General features: G+C 46.1%; 1 protein-coding gene across 4 annotated transcripts in view; it reads right to left on the reverse strand.

Annotated features, from left to right (window-relative positions):
* Positions 1 to 1314: 1314 nt before the first annotated feature.
* Positions 1315 to 19734, reverse strand: part of ETV4 (ETS variant transcription factor 4) — a 38110-nt gene continuing 19690 nt past the window's right edge. For all 4 annotated transcript variants that reach the window (XM_081884236.1, XM_081884235.1, XM_081884238.1 and 1 more), the window contains 6 exons: positions 16924 to 17174; positions 11029 to 11103; positions 10106 to 10174; positions 4329 to 4498; positions 3163 to 3264; positions 1315 to 1850 (listed from right to left, as the gene is read on the reverse strand). In XM_081884236.1, coding sequence (XP_081740362.1) covers positions 1635 to 1850; positions 3163 to 3264; positions 4329 to 4498; positions 10106 to 10174; positions 11029 to 11103; positions 16924 to 17174 — 883 coding nt within the window. In that variant the 3' untranslated portion in view covers positions 1315 to 1634. The remainder of the gene's footprint in view (positions 1851 to 3162; positions 3265 to 4328; positions 4499 to 10105; positions 10175 to 11028; positions 11104 to 16923; positions 17175 to 19734) is intronic.

Consider the following 19734-nt stretch of genomic DNA (forward strand, 5'->3'; position numbering starts at 1 on the left):
ATCTCCTTCCCCTCATATTTTCCTCACAACAACCCTGTGTGGTAGGCTTAGACTGGGAGATCGTAAGTGGCCCAAGGACACACAATTGAGTCCCATGGCTGATTTCACCCGTGGCCTCCCAGATCCTAAGCTCACTCAATATCCCTCCACTTTCATCCATATTCTGCAAATAAAAAGATGTCGACATGAATAAACTGGGAGAGATGAATAATATTTTCCCCACAGGTCCAGTTAATTTATAGGGTCCATTCTTAACAGCCCTGTGCGTAACCATCAAAACTAGCCACTTCAAGCTGCAATCATGTGCTTACTGATTAGGGAGCAATCCCCATGGAATTCAGTAGGGCTTACTCCTGAGTAATGTAGTTATTGTGGCATGAAACTGAGAGCAAGGACCCCTTCTGGAATAAGGTAAGACCCTTAAATATTAATAAAATTGCAGTGTTTAGGTGCCCAATGTTTATTCGCAAGGGTGGATAGGGAGAAAACCAGGCCACACAAATTTTCTCCCAGTCGCCACGGCTTCAAAGAGTCTGCGAACCATGCACAGATACCCGTTCAGTCGCAGAGAAGCTGCTTCTGAAGGAAGGTGAGGACAGGTGACCCCACCTAGGCCCGAAGTCACCTCCCTCCCGAAAGCAGGCTCAAAGCCTCTCAAAGCTTTTCAAAATCATTTTCTCAGCAGCTAAGCATCTGCTCATTTGCTCTGCTGTTGCAAGGCAAAACCGTTACTTTTTATCAGCACAAGAAGGCTTCAAAAAGCTAATGAATAGGCTGTTCAAAGCAGGCCTGAGAAACGAATATTATCTCATTCAGTTGCAACATCTTTGGACAAGCTGAACCGCTCTCATTCCCCTTTTCCTGGGAAGGGCACCAAGAGTCCCAAAAGAGTCCCAACACAGGAGCTTTCTGTTCATGCTCAGAGGAACTCATGGGGCAGGACTCCTGAGGGAGGAGAAAGGGGAGGGAACTGGAAGGGGAATATATACTCTGTGCACATGACTGTGAACTCGTGCTTGTTTGTGAACTGTCACACTTGCTCCTTCTACCAGTTCATGGATGGTAGAAATAAAGCTTTTTCTCCGAAACTATTCCTTGAGTGTCTGTTGACTCCCATTTTCCCTTTCCCGGGCGCAATATTTTTCCCACCCGAGGGCAAAGCCTCATAAGGCTACACTTCAAATTTGGAGTCTGCGTATTCAAAGACCCTAGCTTGGTTGCTTCTCATTTCATCAGGCAGATCTTGCCACTCCCATGTTCAAGCTGTATACACTTACAGTTAATCAACCAGGATAGCATTTTCAAAAAACAATGTACAAAGCACTTTACAATCTTTATTTGACCCCGCCCTCACAACATCCCTGCGAGGTAGGAAGCTCGTCCTCAGGAACGGAGGCTGGAATGAAAGCAGTTTGCCCAAAGTTCACCCAGCGAGTCCACGGCTAAGGCAGGATTTGAATCCAGATCTGGATACTGGGCAACCGTACTGCCCTCCCCTCGAAAAGGCAGCCCACTGTACAGTCCGGGTTCGGCGTCAGGAAAGCCGAGGCAATACTCTACATTGGTGATTACCGACAAACGTCTTCATATATGTACAACTCGGCCATTATCTGACCCGTCTCTTCGGCTGGCAGTTAATAGGTGTAGCCTTTCCCATACGGCGGCTGCCCCCCGAGATCTTGCATATAGGCTACGCCCTCGTCCAGGTGGGACAGAGGAACAGTGTCCTCCTCGCTGACGTGCCACTCAAATTCGGCCTTCAGGGACGGGCGCTGATTGTCGGGGAAAGCCAGGGAGAAGAGGGCTTCTGGTTCGCACACAAACTTGTACACATAACGCTCACCAGCCACCTGTAAGACAGAGAGGAAAATGGAGTCGAAAGAGAGTACTACAACAAACGATTCTTGCCAATAACCCCACATGGATGACCCCAGATCAGAGGTTGGGTGCATTCTTTGTGCTAGGGCAGCTGTCTACCAGCTTCTGGTACGTAGGCTGAGATCCTACCTGCCTGGACCCTGTCTGGCCAGAGTGGTAGATGCTCTACTTATCTCCTGCTTGGACTACAGCAATACGCTCTATGCGGGGCTACCTTTGAAGGTGACCCAGAAACTACAACTAATCCAGAATGTGGCTGTTGACTGGGAGTGGCCGCCAGCACCTTATAACACCGGTCCTGAACGACCTACATTGGCTCCCAGTACATTTCCAAGCACAATTCAAAGTGTTGGTGCTGACCTTTAAAGCCCTAAACGCCCAGTATACCTGAAGGAGCGTTTCCGCCTCCATCGTTCAGCCCGGACACTGAGGTCCAGCTCCAAGGGCCTTCTGGTAGTTCCCTCCCTGCAAGATGTGAGGTTGCAGGGAACCAGGCAGAGGGCCTTCTCGGTGGTGGTGCCCGCCCTGTGGAACGCCCTCCCACCAGATGTCAAGTAACTATAGAACAAAACATTCTGTGTAAAGAACAGATTACGCTAGTAGAACTGCAAGAAGTTCTGTAAGGAGGACTATTTGATATATTGCAAGAAAGACTATGAGGAGAATTATTAGTTAATGATAATCAAGAGTAATAGAGAAATTAAGAAATGCAGAGTAAGTGATAAAGAATGGGAAATCATCAGGTGTTGATGGAAGTCTAAAATATTGTATAAGATAAGAAGTTATGTTATATGATTGTTGGAAATGATATGTTAAAAAAACTAATAAAAATGTGTGTGTGTGTGTGTGTGTGTGTGTGTGTGTATGAACCCAACATTCTGAGCAGCATCTTTATTGCTTCATTCCCCCTTTCTTTTTTGTCTTTCCCTTTCTCTAATTCCTTTCTTCTTCCTGCTTCTTTCTCTCTTTTCCCTTTTTCATAGCTGTTTTTAAAAATAATTTCTATTAATGCACATGCTCCACACCCCTCCTAAGCTCAAACTGCACAGGCCGAATTTATTGGGTGGGGGGAGAGAGGCACTGCCCCACCAACCTCAGTCTGCCCTCATTCAGCCCTCAACCTGCCGGCCTTCTCACAACCAGTCTCTGAGGAGGCTCTCGCTGTCATCCTCTCTATCCTTAGTCACAAGTTTGACTTTGCAGAAGTTAGGAGTGGGGGCAAAACTACACCCAAGCGCAACCCAACTCTGGACAAGCGCCCTCCCCTCCAGACGCAAAACCAACCTTTTGCATAATGCCCTTTTCGTAATAGTAGCGAAGAGAGCGGCTCAGCTTGTCATAGTTCATGGCTGGGCGATTCTTCTGGATGCCCCAAAGCCGCGCCACCTGCAGCCGTGCCCATCGAAGGTGGGGAGCAGAGAAAAAAACAATGCTAGGTTTAATTCTATGCCGTTTAAAAATGTGGGGTTTTTTTTCGGGGGGGGGGTTGTTGTTTTTATTTTGATTATTCACTACACCTGAAGGAGCGTCTCCATCCCCATCGTTCTGCCTGGACACTGAGGTCCAGCTCAGAGGGCCTTTTGGCAGTTCCCTCACCACAAGAAGTGAGGTTACAGGGAACCAGACACAGGGCCTTCTCGGTAGTGGCACCCGCCCTGTGGAATGCCCTCCCATCAGATGTCAAGGAAATAAACAACTCTCTGGCTTTTGGGAGCCATCTGAAGGCAGCCCCGTTGAGGGAGGTTTTTAATGTTTGATGTTTTAGCGTGTTTTAATATCCTGTGAGGAGCTGCCCAGAGTGGCTGGGTAAACACAGCCAGATGGACAGGGTATAATTATTATTATTATTATTTACATTGTGGTTTTATATTCTGATTTTATCCTGTGAACCACCCTGAGACCTGCGGATATACAGTGGTACCTTGGGTTAAGAACTTAATTCGCTCTGGAGGTCCGTTCTTAACCTTAAAACTGTTCTTAACCTGAGATACCACTTTAGCTAATGGGGCCTCCTGCTGCCGCTGTGCCGCCGGAGCACAATTTCTGTTCTCATCCGGAAGCAAAGTTCTTAACCCAAGGTACTATTTCTGGGTTAGTGGAGTCTGTAACCTGAAGCGTCTGTAACCTGAGGTACCACTGCAGAGCAGTATATAAATTAATTAAATAAATAACAATAATGTGAAACAGACCATGTCAAGGAACCTCAAAAAAACAACAACCCACGTTTGAACATCGACGCCTGGTTTATTTGGGGTTACAAACTAGCTAGCTGGGCTGATGAGAAGGTGGCCTCTGAGTGCACGCAGAGTGCTCTTCCCTATCCAGCAGTGGCCACTGACACATATATCAGAGTTTATTTGGAGGAGGAGATAACAGTACGCTGTAAATTGCACTGGAATCAAAACTTGGTGGGAAGTAGAAAAATTAATTCACCCTTAAACAAGACCCACCTCCTCTGGTTCAATGAGTTTGAATTCCATTCCTCGGCCTGTCCAGGCAATGAAATGGGAGTTGCTTGGGTCGTCCAGCAAAGCTACCAGGAACTGCCAAAGCTGTAGAGACCCTCGCCGCTGATAAGGGGGGCCCTCACGGTACCCACCCCCTTCTTGCTTGATGTCCCCTGCCAAGCACAGCCAACATAATGAAAACAAGAAAAGAAACTGTGCTGACAAAAAAGGAATGGCAAGACCAACTGTTAAGAGTATATTGAATTAACAGAGGCAATTAGAGATCACGCTAAACAAGAGTTTCAAAAAGCATGGAGGAAAGGCAGAGAATACTTCGCAAAACAGTGCCCTAAAGTACATACCTGGACTTGTCGGCAGGAGACTTTGTGGATATTTTAGTTATCATTAGAAAAATCTTAATAATTATTCATAAAGGGAACAGCTTATAAGTAGTAAATAAGGAGGCCAGGTGCAGGATAAAGGAAGCCTTTTATTTGGTTGTTTGTATTGTTGTATGTTATGCTTATTGTATGTTATGTTCACGTTTAATGAGGGTGGATTTCTGTTTTGGGGGGTGGGGGGTTATGTTATGTTGTAAATAAAACTCAAATAAATAAATAAATACATACATACATACATACAATAAGCACCCTGAATATTAACTCTATTTATTTTAACCAATAAGAAAGGAGGTGTTGGCATCAACCTCTGCCTAGAACTCCAATTTTTCATTTCCCTCTCGGTAGTAGGGGAGAAAGGAAATCAGCCCTGAGTGCTCACTGGAAGGACAGATTGTGAAGCTGAGGCTCCAGTACTTTGGACACCTCATGAGAAGAGAAGACTCCCTGGAGAAGACCCTGATGTTGGGAAAGATGGAGGGCACAAGGAGAAGGGGGCCACAGAGGACGAGATGGTTGGATAGTGTTTTCGAGGTTACCAGCATGAGTTTGACCAAACTGCGGGAGACCTATTGCAGTCGTTAAGAGTCGTCAACAGGCTCATCACAGCTATCTGCCAATCACCCATTCCCACCACCCTTCTGAGTAATACCCCTCCCCACCTTCTCACTATATAGAAGGGTCTGGAAACTTCTGTTTCAGTGTATCTGAAGAAGTGTGCATGCACACGAAAGCTCATACCAAGAACTGACTTAGTTGGTCTTTAAGGTGCTACTGGAAGGAATTTTTTTTGTTCAAACTGCGGGACGCAGTGGAGGACAGAGGTGCCTGGCGTTCTCTGGTCCATGGGGTCACGAAGAGTCGGACACGACTAAACAACTAAACAACAACAAGTAGGGGAGAGGCATGCTCTGGGCATTAGGTGTGGGGCACTTTTAGCTCACCAGGTGCTGCAGAACTGCAACTCCCACTGGCCATGCCTGCGGGGGCTTGTGTGAGTTGCAACTCAGTTACAACTGGGGGGGGGGCCTTCTAGGGCCCAGAGGCGGGGATTGTATGGTCTCCAGGAAGGCTGATCGATCGCCAAATGACTTATATCTGTGGGATACAGTTCATTTACACTGCAATATTGCAGACAGTATGCTCAACAATCTATAGTAACAACTTAACAACGTGGAAGGTACTGCGTCATTAAATCTCAAAAGGAAGGCTTGGATTGGAATGATTTAACAACTTGGGAGTTGATGCGTCGTTAAACTTCAAACGACAAATTTGGACAACAGCCCGGATTGGAATGAAGTCAGGAAAAGCTGCGTTGGTAAACAGACAGTTAGACAGTTGAGAATATATATATATATATATATATATGCTTTCGTAGATTTTCACGGGTACAGGAATGCAGGTTTTGGTGTCCTCGGGTGTCTTCCCGTGTCAAAGTTGGGGTGTCTAGGCGACGTTTCGACGAGGTCTCACTCGTCATCTTCAGGCTGGTGCTTTCGGCTTCTTGTTACTGGAACAGAGCAGGATCTCAGTGTTTGAGTTCCTATAAATACTGTTGAGGGGGTGTGGTGTATAGCCTCCAATGTTCTGGGCAGAGAGGAAGTTCCCAGGCTAGTGTGCCTTTTCTTCTTTTGTTCCTTAATTACTTGAGGGATATCCTGAGTGATTTCTTGAGTGATATCCTGAGTACCACTTAGGTGGGTCATTAGGTGTGGATTAGTTGCTAAAGTCTTTGTGTCTTGACCTCTTGAACTTTGTGAAGAGTTTTTCTGAGAAGATGGCTGTACTGCACTTAGTTGTGCTCTGGCTTGGCTTCGTGTATAGGGGCGAGCTGTGGTTTTGTGGCTTGTGTCAGCCAGATCTGTGTAGGGATTGCAGGGGGGTGCAGCATCCGGAGGTGCCACCATGGTTTGGCTACTGGATGGTGTCTGTAATTTATCTGTGGAGAGGGTCTGGGTTTGGGTCTGGTGTGGTTGATTGGTGATGGCGTTCTGTGTGCCTCTGGATCTGGTGTCAGTTTTTGTGGGGAGGGCTAATTTCCAGATGTCTGGCAAGCGGGATGTGTCGTCACCCTCACAACATGAACAAGCGTGACGACACATCCCGCTTGCCAGACATCTGGAAATTAGCCCTCCCCACAAAAACTGACACCAGATCCAGAGGCACACAGAACGCCATCACCAATCAACCACACCAGACCCAAACCCAGACCCTCTCCACAGATAAATTACAGACACCATCCAGTAGCCAAACCATGGTGGCACCTCCGGATGCTGCACCCCCCTGCAATCCCTACACAGATCTGGCTGACACAAGCCACAAAACCACAGCTCGCCCCTATACACGAAGCCAAGCCAGAGCACAACTAAGTGCAGTACAGCCATCTTCTCAGAAAAACTCTTCACAAAGTTCAAGAGGTCAAGACACAAAGACTTTAGCAACTAATCCACACCTAATGACCCACCTAAGTGGTACTCAGGATATCACTCAAGAAATCACTCAGGATATCCCTCAAGTAATTAAGGAACAAAAGAAGAAAAGGCACACTAGCCTGGGAACTTCCTCTCTGCCCAGAACATTGGAGGCTATACACCACACCCCCTCAACAGTATTTATAGGAACTCAAACACTGAGATCCTGCTCTGTTCCAGTAACAAGAAGCCGAAAGCACCAGCCTGAAGATGACGAGTGAGACCTCGTCGAAACGTCGCCTAGACACCCCAACTTTGACACGGGAAGACACCCGAGGACACCAAAACCTGCATATATATATATATATATATATACACACACACACACACACACACACACATACTAATGAAGCTGTATTCGATGGATGAAAGGATATATGATTTTGGACATGACTGAGAATCGCATAGCCAGGGACAGAGAACTTTAAAGCGTTAAGATCAGAGGTGGAAAATATGAAAACAACGAGAAGAGGCAGGAACAAAGATATTGGATACATTCTTTAGAGGTCCTGACTCTGGGGATTGCGGAAAAATTAATAATTAACAATTTGGACTGTAATTTGGTCAGTTTTAAAATTTTAGCTGATTGTTTTTAATTGGATTATGATGTGGGTATGTTGATTGGCTGTTTTTATTGTAAAATCAATAAAAATGATTTTAAAAAACATCAACGGGGGGGGGGGGCAAAGGTTCTCCACTCCTGATATACACACACACACACACACTCAAATCTGTGTTAGAAACTCAGATATACAGTGGTACCTTGGAAGCTGAACGGAAGCCGTTCCTGAAGTCCGTTCGACTTCCAAAACATTCAGAAACCAAGGCGCAGCTTCCGATTGGCTGCAGCCTGCAGCCAATCAGAAGCCGCACCAGACGTTTGGATTCCAAAAGAACATCCGCAAACCGGAACACTCACTTCTGGGTTTGCGGCGTTCGGGAGCCAAAACATTCGACCCGCAAGTCGTTCCGTTAACCAAGGTACGAATGTATAAGCCAGGCGCCAAATGGTTCCTTAAACCAGGGTTACAGTCACCAAAACAAAATGCCTAATTGCCATTTGGGGGCTAGGTGGCTTGAAAGCTGTATTTTTCAATGCGCCTTTTTGGTTCCTGAAATCCATTCCGATTGTACAGATAAAAAATAATAGATAGAATTCTACAGGATGTGTTGCTAGTATATGAAAGCAGTCCAGATCCAAGGATTCTCAAGCATAGCACCTCCAGATGGTGGAGACATCAGGCGCCATCCTGACACCCGGGCATCTTCACTTGGTCGCAAGTGGACGGTAGCCGGGTGCAAAAGGCACCTGGCGAATTTCGAACGTTGGCCCAAAGTTCATCGCTCCCTCTATTATCAAACTCAGGTGGTGAGTGCCAAGGGCTAAGTAGCCAAAATTAGACCAGTAGCAAACAAAGAGGCAGGCGTCAGTATGGAACCCCAGGTTTTGCAGAGATATATAAATACAGTGGTACCTCAGGTTAAGTACTTAATTCGTTCCGGAGGTCCGTTCTTAACCTGAAACTGTTCTTAACCTGAAGCACCACTTTAGCTAATGGGGCCTCCTGCTGCTGCCGCGCCGCCAGAGCATGATTTCTGTTCTTATCCTTGAAGCAAAGTTCTTAACCCGAGGTACTATTTCTGGGTTAGCGGAGTATGTAACCTGAAGCATATGTAACCTGAAGTGTATGTAACCTGAAGCGTTTGTAACCTGAGGTACCACTGTATTTGCAAAAGACCTCCAAAACAGCCCTAGAGGGACTCAGTAGCATGGAGCCCTGAATGTCCATTGGAGAAAAAAAACTATAAATTCGTGGCTGGGTGGAAGAGACAACAGAGGGAACATATTGGAAACCAGTGTGGTTAGCTGGTACCCGGAATAGGAGCGCTCCCATTAGAAGATGGAGATACACTGCAACATTTTGTTGCAGGTTTTCCGTGTTACTTCATATATTGCAGGGCAGATAAGAGTCTGGCCATAAGGCAGATTCCCGAGCTAAGACTTGCTTCAAATTAAGCCCTGGAAGAGAGTAAGAATTTTACCTTATAAAAAATAACTCCAGCACAAACTCTATAGGCAACTCTCAACTTATGCCAGAGTTACGTTCTGGGGTTGGTTCCTAAAGCCAAAATTACATAGTCGTACCTCCACTTACTTATCCCTCAGGATATGGAAACTTCAGGATGCGAATGCAGCAAACCTGGAAGTATTTTTCTGATTTTGCAGCACGCACAAGCGCCGAAGCGTTCTATGTGCCGTGTGCATGCGCAGAAGCGACCCTCCAGTTGCGAATTCCTCAGAATGCGGCCAGACCTCCGAAACAGATCTCATTCGCAACCGGAAGTACCACTGTATTTTCAAAACACATTGGGCTCCTTTGGCGGGTGGGATTGCCAAAGTCCTTTTCCCCAGATGCCCACCCCCTTTTTACTCATCAATGAGGTAAGACGCAATGGCCTAGCCCCCTGCTCCAACACACACACACACACACACACCTCTATTATAATCTGGATTTCAAATTTAGTTTTTCCAGTTCTAGTTCCACCTGAAGTTTCAGATAGGAAGGCAGATTTCAGGTTTGGGCAAGACGATGTAGATCATTGCTCCGGTTCTGATGAGAAGGTTTGATTTGCTTCCTTACCAGAACCATGCACATGACAAAGGGCCCTACATTTTAATGACACAAATCTCCAAGGCTGTAAAGACTTGGGCTTTTCTTCATATGCAGGGAGGGATTATGATCTGTGGCTCATAGTTGGGACATTCTGGTTCAGATTTCTTTAAATTGTTTGTTTTAGAGAATACTGAATTCACGCAAAATGTTTCCTTGGCTCAATCAGGCAGCCTTTGAAAAGATGGTGGATGCCCAGTGGTACAGCTCATATAGCCCAGGGCAATTGCGTATCTGACCTTCAAACTTCTCAGGGACGACGCAGACGTCATCGGCGAACGGCCGCACCTGTTTCTCATAACTGTACCCTGTGAAAAAAAGAACACATGAGCAGGGCCTGCTGATTTTTTTCAACTTTGACATTCCAAAAATGAGGGGTACTAAAAACTTTTCACATGGATTCAAAAAGATAGCTTGGCTAAATGAACATAATTTAGTTCTGCTTGGTGAATAACTGCGTAGAAAAAGATCTGGCTTGCAGTAGGAGTCTTGAACGTTCCCATTTGGGGGATGATTGACTGAATCATCAACCAGGGTTAGCTGCCAGAACCTTCTTTCCAGTGCTCCCGGATTGGCTGGGACAGGTCATGTGTCCCAGTGCTCCTCGCAATGCTCCAGGTTGGCTGGGAGTGATCACATGACAACCGCTCGCCCCTATAAAAGCTTCTAACACCACATGCATTCCCATGGTGTCGCCCAACCAGGGTTGTGTGACATGGAAACTCTGCAATGCTAAGAAAGTACTTGCTTTTCTTACCGGCCCATATGTACTGCAGCTGAACTCAAAATACAGTGGTACCTTGGGTTAAGAACTTAATTCGTTCTGGAGGTCTATTCTTAACCTGAAACTGTTCTTAACCTGAAGCACCAATTTACCTAATGGGGGCCCCCGCTGCCGCCGCACAATTTCTGTTCTCATTCTGAAGCAAAGTTCTTAACTCGAGGTACTATTTCTGGGTTAGCGGAGTCTGTAACCTGAAGCGTCTGTTACCTGAAGCGTCTGTAACCCAAGGTGTACAGAAAACAAAGGACAGATCCTTGCCTGAGTGTACAATCCTGCCTTTTACTAGTCAGCCTGGTCATGTGTGTAGACTGAGAAACGGCTAACAGCCCAGCTAATAGGCTTGCGGACAAGAAAAGGCCTTCATGGAAAATGCCTCACCGAGTGTGCCGTCAGCATTGGAATGTCCTGGGAAGGGTTCCACATTCATATACATCGAATGGCAGCTTGGGACATCTATGAGACAGACACAAAGATACAAAAGACAAACAGGTCAAATCACATTGGGCGAGAGACTTTGGGTATAATATACAACTTACAGCTTGGGAGAAGTTATGGAATTTAAGGTTCACAGCACGTTGGCAAAAATGTATAAAACATGCTCAAATGTATGCTGGAAATGTAAGGAAAAAGAAGGCACCTTCTATCATATGTGGTGGAATTGTAAGGTAGTAAAAGGATTTTGGGAAATGATATATAATGAGTTGGGGGGGGAGTTTTAAATATAGCCTTTGCTAAAAAAAACCCTGAAGCCTTCCTTTTAGGAATTCTAAGTGCCGAAATCCCAAGGGAGCAGAAAAGACTATTTATGTATGTGACCACGACTGTGCAGATGTTATTGGCTCAGAGATGGAAAGAAGATAGAGTCCCGACCAGAGAAGAATGGCAGATCAAGTTGACGGATTATGCCAAAATGGCTAAAATGACCGGAAGAATAAAAAAGCAGGAAGACCAAATTTTTAATAAGGAATGGGGAATTTTAAAAGAACTTATCTTAAAGACCATTGTAAACAGTTACATTTTTTAGTACAATTGGAATATCACTTGTAGTTTAAGACTGAATTCTGGACACAAATAGAGTTGTAAAAGATTTGGATCATCGTAAAAGATGCAGGTCCGTATAGTTAAAGCTATGGTTTTCCCAGTAGTGATGTATGGAAGTGAGAGCTGGACCATAAAGAAGGCTGATCGCCGAAGAATTGATGCTTTTGAATTCTGGTGCTGGAGGAGACTCTTGAGAGTCCCATGGACTACAAGAAGATCAAACCTCTCCATTCTTAAGGAAATCAGCCCTGAGTGCTCACTGGAAGGACAGATTGTGAAGCTGAGGCTCCAATACTTTGGCCACCTCATGAGAAGAGAAGACTCCCTGGAAAAGACCCTGATGTTGGGAAAGATGGAGGGCTCAAGGAGAAGGGGACGACAGAGGACGAGATGGTTGGACAGTGTTCTCAAAGCTACAAACGTGAGTCTGACCAAACTGTGGGAGGCAGTGGAAGACAGGAGTGCCGGGCATGCTCTGGTCCATGGGGTCACGAAGAGTTGGACACGACTAAACAACAACAACAAGGTCTTATGGGGGGGGTTTAGTACCCTGTTGCAACAGTTTAATAAAGAGCAGGCTTACTAGCTGCTTTGCTTCTCAACTTTCTCTGGTTGGCCTCTGTTATTTTTCTCCTCCTGATAGAGAACCTACATAAGGACTCTATAAGGGCTCTAATGGAAAAGGACCAGTTTTTTCTTACACCATTTGTAAGAGGGGCTACTCTCCCCAAAGCAGCCTGCGGTTTTGCAAGGTTCAGCAGAGAGGATGGGGCAGCCCAGGAAAAGCCTTTAAAGGCTGCCCATGGAGAAAATTAAGGGCTGCCAGAAAGAGGGGGCTGGTTTTTCTTCCGGCTTCTCTGGCAGCCAAAGAAGCCCCTGTTCTACCCAGGCATTTCGACGCCTCGGGGAGTCAGAAGTTGCATGCCCAGACTTTCTTCCCTCTGGGCTTCGAGCCAAGCAAGATTTGGCTCCGGTTACCAGCCTGTGTGCTGATGTCAGCTGCCCATAAGGAGAACAGCCTTGCTGTAATCCGACACCCCACCAGCCCAGAGCCCAGTTCCTGTGCCTCCATTTTGTGAATGAAATTCCTTTCTGCTCCATTCAGCAACAGGAGGGCTCCCTGCCAGGAAGCAGAGGCGGGGGGGGGGGGGAGGCGGTTCGAGGTTATGCAACGCAACGCAATGCCAGGAAACACAGCAATGCCTCTTCGCTCCCTCCCTGCTAGTATTTGAAGGTCACAAAATGTCACGGCACCCCAGAGCGGAATAACTGCGTGCCGTCGGGGTTTGATAAGCTGAAAAGGGAAGGTGCAATTTAAGCAAGGGGGTGGGTGGAAAGGAAATCCCGACAACCTCACAGGCCAGATAAAAGTCTTCAGCCAGATGAAAGGGTTGCCCGTTTCTTTTTGTACACAGAAATGGTACAGCAGCACCTTGGTTCCCAAACTTAATCCGTTCCGGAAGTCCGTTCCAAAACCAAAGCATTCCAAAACCAAGGGGCGCTTTCCCATAGAAAGTAATGCAAAATGGATTAATCCGTTCCAGGCTTTGAAAAACAACCCCTAAAACTGCAATTTAATATGAATTTTACTATCTAACGCAGGGGTCAGCAACCTTTTTCAGCTGTGGGCCAGAACACCATCCCTCAGACCATCTGGGGGGCCGGACTATATTTTGGAAAAAAAATATGAACAAATTCCTATGCCCCACAAATAACCCAGAGATGCATTTTAAATAAAAGGACACATTCTACTCATGTAAAAACACGCTGATTCCCGGACCGTCCGCTGGCTGGAGTGAGAACGCGATTGGGCCGCATTCGGCCCACGGGCCTTAGTTTGCCTACTCCTGATCTAATGAGACCATGGATACATAAAATGAAAGCAATAAACAATGTACTGCAGTCACACAATCAATCAATCATTCAGTGGCTGAACTGGGTTCCACACAGTCACCAAAACAAAACGCCGCAAAAACAAAAATGCAAAATAAATAGCAAAAACAGAAAGACCTCAGTGCAACACTCAAATTGGAAGTGTAACACTCAAAACGGAGCACATTCGGCTTCCAAAAAAAGTTCGCAAACCAGAACACTTACTTCCGGGTTTGCAGAGTTTGGGTTCCAAGTTGTTTTGAGTAGCAAGGCATTTGAGAACCAAAGTACCACTGTATGATTAAGCGGGGCCATTGAATAAATACATAAACTACCTGAAAATGATTTACAGATGGTATCCAACTCCGAGTAGACTTGTTAAAATGCATATGTCCGAATCAGATAAGTGCTGGAGATGTAACAAGGTTGAGGGTACTTTTCCTCATATGTGGTGGACTTGTAAAAGGGTAAAAGAGTATTGGGAAATGATATACAATGACTTGAAAAAAATGCTTTAAAATACCTTTCAAAAAAAACCACAAACCACAACCCAGAGTCCTTTTTGTTGGGGATAATTCAGAGGGAAATTCCCAGGTGTCAAAAAAAGACTATTTATGTATGCTACCACTGCAGCCCATGTTTTGTTAGCACAAAAATGGAAAATGAGTGAGGTCCCAACTAAAGAAGAATGGCAACTTAAAAACTGATGGAATATGTGCAACTTGCAGATTTAACATATAGAAGAAGAGAACAAGAAGAACATACATTTAAAGAAGATTGGAAAATGTTTACTGAATATATGGGTGAGAATTGTGTTCATTTAAAAACGCTGGTAGCAGTAAGAGATTCAACAGTGTAAATAAGTTTTGGTGGCTGTGATAACAGAATACTGAATGGTTTAGTTTATGTGAAATATGGAGGGATATGTGGTATGCAAACTGAACCATGGAAAGAGAAGAAGGGAAGTCGTTGATATTGTAAATAAATAATAATAATAATAATAATAATTAATTTTTTTATACCCTGCCAATCTGGCTGGGTTTCCCCAGCCACTCTGGGCAGCTTCCAACCGAATATTAAAAACAATACAGCATCAAACATTAAAAACTTTCCTAAACAGGGCCGCCTTCTTTTAAAAATAAAAGAGTTGCTTATTGCCTTGACATCTGCTGGGAGGGCGTTCCATAGGGCAGGCGCCACCACCGAGAAGGCCCTCTGCCTGGTTCCCTGTAACCTCACTTCTCGCAGTGAGGGAACCGCCAGAAGGCCCTGGGCGCTCGACCTCAGTGTCCGGGCTGAACGATGGGGGTGGGGACACTCCTTCAGGTATCTTGGGCTGAGGCTGTTTAGGACCTTAAAGGTCAGCACCAACACTTTGAACTGTGCTTGGAAGTGTACTGGATGTTTAAACAAGTACAGTGGTACCTCGGGTTAAGAACTTAATTGGTTCTGGAGGTACGTTCTTAACCTGAATCTATTCTTAACCTGAGGTACCACTTTAGGTAATGGGGCCTCCCGCTGCACGATTTCTGTTCTCATCCTGAGGTAAAGTTCTTAACCCGAGGTACTATTTCTGGGTTAGCAGAGTCTGTAACCTGAAGCGCATGTAACCTGAAGCATCTGTAACCCGAGGTACCACTGTATTTAAAATTGCAAAACAGAAAATTTAATAAAAATCATATAAAAGAAAAGTAAAAGTAAAGTATGATTAAGTGGGACCTTTGTATAGGTGCATAAATGCCAAGCCCAGTGTGATTCCCACTCTGGTTTTAGAAGGCTATTGAAAAAACTGAATGAGAGGACCAATCTCACTGGAGTGGGTGTCATTTATCCAGGGCAGGGGAGAGGTTTGTAGGTGGTTTGTAGCTGAAGATAGCCCTGGAAGAACTTATTCAGAAACCTTCAGTGCGTAAGCTATCCGTCCACAGTGAGATGCGCAAGAGGAGGGTAGGCTTGCCTAAAGAACAGCCGCCACCTTTTGATCACATCTCACAGGCTCATTAGCTTGCAAGCTATGAAACTGAGCACAGAAACATTCCAGGCTGAGAAGTAAAAGGAAATGAGTAAAGAAAGAAAAGATTGCCTCTCAGCCAAAGAAAGGAAGGGAGGGGGAGAGGTGCAGCCTGGTTGAAAGTGACCTGTGGCTTTCTTTTTAGAAAGAAAGAAAGAAAGAAAGAGAGAGAGAGAGAGAGAGAGAGAGAGAGAGAGAGAGAGAGAGAGAGAGAGGGAGGGAGAGAGAGAGAGAGAGAGAGAAAGAAAGAAAGAAAGAAAGAAAGAAAGAAAGAAAGAAAGAAAGAAAGAAAGAAAGAAAGAAAGAAAGAAAGAAAGAAAGAAAGAAATCTTATAGACTTATTTTGTCATTGTTGCCCCAAAAGTAGAAGAATACTGAGACGGTTAAGACCAATGAGTTTGGGGAAGCAGTTGAGTGTGGGATGGGAGGCTGAAAGATTTCAAGTGATAGTTGGCTGATGAAGAATTCTATGAACCCAAAAAGCTTGTACATTTCCATAACATAATCAATAGCTTAAGTAAAAGCAGCTTTTAAAAAACACACACAAAACGGGCTGTGTGATTGTACATTAAGGTACATTACAGAACTGCAGAAAGAGGGGGGAAGGAAGTCAAGTTTTGAATGTTAAAATGATTGTAAATTAGTGAAATGTATAAACCTGAAAAGCATAAAAAATGTATTATTTTTAAAGGACCACTTCCATGTTTTGGGCGCTCTTTTGGGAGCGGCCTCACCAAGATGACTCTGCAGGGCTAATGGGCTTTGATACGCTGTGCTGAAGAAAATTACTAGAGCAGGGGTCAGCAAACTTTTTCAGTAGGGGGCCGGTCCACTGTCCCTCAGACCTTGTGGGGGGGGGGGCAGACTACAGTGGTACCTCGGGTTAAGTACTTAATTTGGTCCGGAGGTCCGTTCTTAACCTGAAACTGTTCTTTACCAGAAGCACCACTTTAGCTAATGGGGCCTCCCGCTACTGCCGCTGCACAATTTCTGTTCTCATCCTGAAGCAAAGCTCTTAACCTGAAACAGTATTTCTGGGTTAGCGGAGTCTGTAACCTGAAGCGTATGTAACCTGAAGTGTATATAACCACTGTATATTTTTGGGGGGGGTGAATGAATTCCTATGCCCCACAAATAACCCAGAGATGCATTTTAAATAAAAGCACACATTCTGCTCATGTAAAAACAGGCTGATTCCCAGACCGTCTGCAGGCCGGATTCAGAAGGCGATTGGGCCAGATCTGGCCCCCAGGCCTTAGTTTGCCTACCCATGTACTAGAGTATCTCATCTCATCACACACACACACACACACACACCCCACAATTCAGCCGACTTTCTCACTGCCTACCTGCGTCAAAAGCATAGTCCATCTGCTCCTGTTTGATTACCACTCCTGCCGCGTACCGGGAGCTGCCACTGGCCCCCAGCGGGTTTGCCTGGTCGTACATTGGGTCGTGGAACTCCTGCTTGAAGCCCTGGGCAGGGTACGGGAGGCATGGGGCAGACAGCGGGCGCTGATAAGCCGGTGGGGCATCCGATCCCAAGGCTTGAGAGGTGGGGAAGGATTGGCCCATCTCGCCACGCAGCTGGTACGATGAGCTGGGAGGAGGACAGAAAGACAATGGGCATAGAATAACAGGATTACAGACTTCGAGGGAACCCTGGTGATCATCTAGTCTCACCCCCTGCCTGGCGCTGGGTGCAACTACAGACATTCTGCTTAAAACGCCTCCAGTGAAAGCTAACATTTAAGAAACACACTACAGTCGTACCTTGGAAGTCGAACGGAATCCATTCCGGAAGTCCATCATTCCAAAATGTTCAGAAACCAAAGCACAGCTTATGATTGGCTGCAGGAAGCTCCTGCAGCCAATTGGAAGCCCCGTCGGACGTTCGGCTTCCAAAAAATAGTTCGCAAATCGAAACAGTCACTTCCAGGTTTGCGGCGTTCAGGAGCCAAAATGTTTGAGAACTAAGCTGTTTAAAAACCAAGATAAGACTATACAAGCTGGCCAGCTCCCCCATACAAAGCAATGTGAGTGTACAGCCACCACCCTTTTGTAGAATCGTAGAACTGTTGGAAGAGACCTCAAGGATCATCTAGTCCAACCCCCTGAAATGCAGGAATCTTTTGCCTAACATGGGGCTCAATCCCACGCCCTGAGATTCAGAGCCTCCTGCTCCACCGACAGAGCTATCGCCCATTTTGCAGCAAAGGCTCCCAGGTACGCACACTACCGGAGTCTGGAATGCCAGGTGAATTCAGCAGGGCTTAGCTGCAGGTAAGCTTGCATCCAAGCAGCCCGAGTTTCTGATCTCTGGCATACCGGGTTGGGAAGGCGCCAAATAGGCTAACTGGTGTGGAGCAGGCCGAGACTAGTTGGGGTTTAGCCATACCCCGGAAAAATGGGCACTCACAGATAGCCTGCAGGCATGTTTTACATTGGAAGTGAAAAGTGAACATGATGCTCAGCTCTGAAGATCTCTATATCTGTCTTTCTGTCTGTCTCTCTATCTCTTTGCTGGGTTTGGATTATGGGATAGGGCAGAGGAGCTTCCTGGAAGTTTGTTTGAATTCTAAAATTTAACCATTCTGGGGAGCGATGTATTAGCCCGTCACACACAGAGAGAGTGTGTTGGGAAACCTCTAAGACTAACATATGTAAGGTAAAGGTAAAGGACCCCTGGATGGTTTAGTCCAGTCAAATGGGGTTGCAGCGCTCATCTCGCTTTCAGGCCGAGGGAGCCAGAGTTTGTCCACAGACATCTTTCTGGGTCATGTGGCCAGCATGACTAAATCGCTTCTGGAGCAACGGAACACCATGACAGAAACCAGAGTGCACAAAAACACCATTTACCTTCACACTGCAGCGGTACCTATTTATCTACTTGAACTGGCATGCTTTCAAACTGCTAGGTTGGCAGGAGCAGGGACTGAGCAATGGGAGCTCACCCCATCGTGGGGATTCGAACTGCCGACCTTCTGATCGGCAATCCCAAGAGGCTCAGTGGTTTAGACCACAGCGCCAGATGTGGGTTACCCTTTGGCCCTCCAGATATTGCAGAACTACAATTCCCACCATCCCTGGCTGTTAGCTAGGCTTCCTAGGCCTGATGGGAGCTTTGTTTCAACAGCATTTGAAGAGGAGGAGAACCATGTGCTCCACTTTGAGCTCCTTAGAAGAAAAGGTGGTATAGAAATATAATAAATAAAAATAAAAGATATACAACCAAAAGGTAAAGGAACCCCTGACCATTAGGTCCAGTCGTGACCAACTCTGGGGTTGCGGCGCTCATCTCGCTTTATTGGCCGAGGGAGCCGGCGTACAGCTTCCGGGTCATGTGGCCAGCATGACTAAGCCGCTTCTGGCGAACCAGAGCAGCGCATGGAAACACCGTTTACCTTCCCGCTGGAATGGTACCTATTTATCTACTTGCACTTTGATGTGCTTTCAAGCTGCTAGGTTGGCAGGAGCAGGGACCGAGCAATGGGAGCTCACCCCGTCGCGGGCATTCAAACCGCCGACCTTCTGATCGGCAAGTCCTAGGCTCTGTGGTTTAACCCACAGCGCCACCCGTGTCCCTAGAACCAAAAGGTAGAGTAAAGCTTTTCTGAAATAAGAGTCAAGATTCAGGGGGCTCTTTCGCCACCCCAGCCACTAAAAATAAATAAAATTTAAAATGTAGGGACCCTGCCCAAACGATGGGGAACCTGCAGCTCTCCATATGTTGTTGGACTAGAACTCCCATAGTGTCTGCCCACTGATGGCCATTTGTGGACCAGCAATAGCCGGAGGACCCCAGCTTCCCCCTCCTTGCCCTACCCACTAGCGATCCAGTTGACTACTTAGCTCAGGAGCTGGTAGTGTTTCAAGCAGCTGGACCACATGTGTAGCACCCTCTTCCCCAGAGGCCCACCAGAGCCCTAGCCTTAGCATATGTCGGAGGAAATATTATTGCAGTCAGACCAACAATTCATATTTTGCTAGAGAGGCGTATGAAGGGGCTGAGGCTCATAGAGCTCTCCTGTAAAATATGCTAGAGAGAACTCTGTGAGATCACTTCCTTTGTCTTCCTTGGCAGGAAGCTGTGACACTATATACTTCCTTCCTGCCTGCCTCCTCCATCTTCATTGGGCTTCCTAGCTGACCCCATGTGC

This window comes from Podarcis melisellensis (genome assembly GCF_964234715.1).
Source record: "Podarcis melisellensis genome assembly, chromosome: 13".
Taxonomy (NCBI): Eukaryota; Metazoa; Chordata; class Lepidosauria; order Squamata; family Lacertidae; genus Podarcis; species Podarcis melisellensis.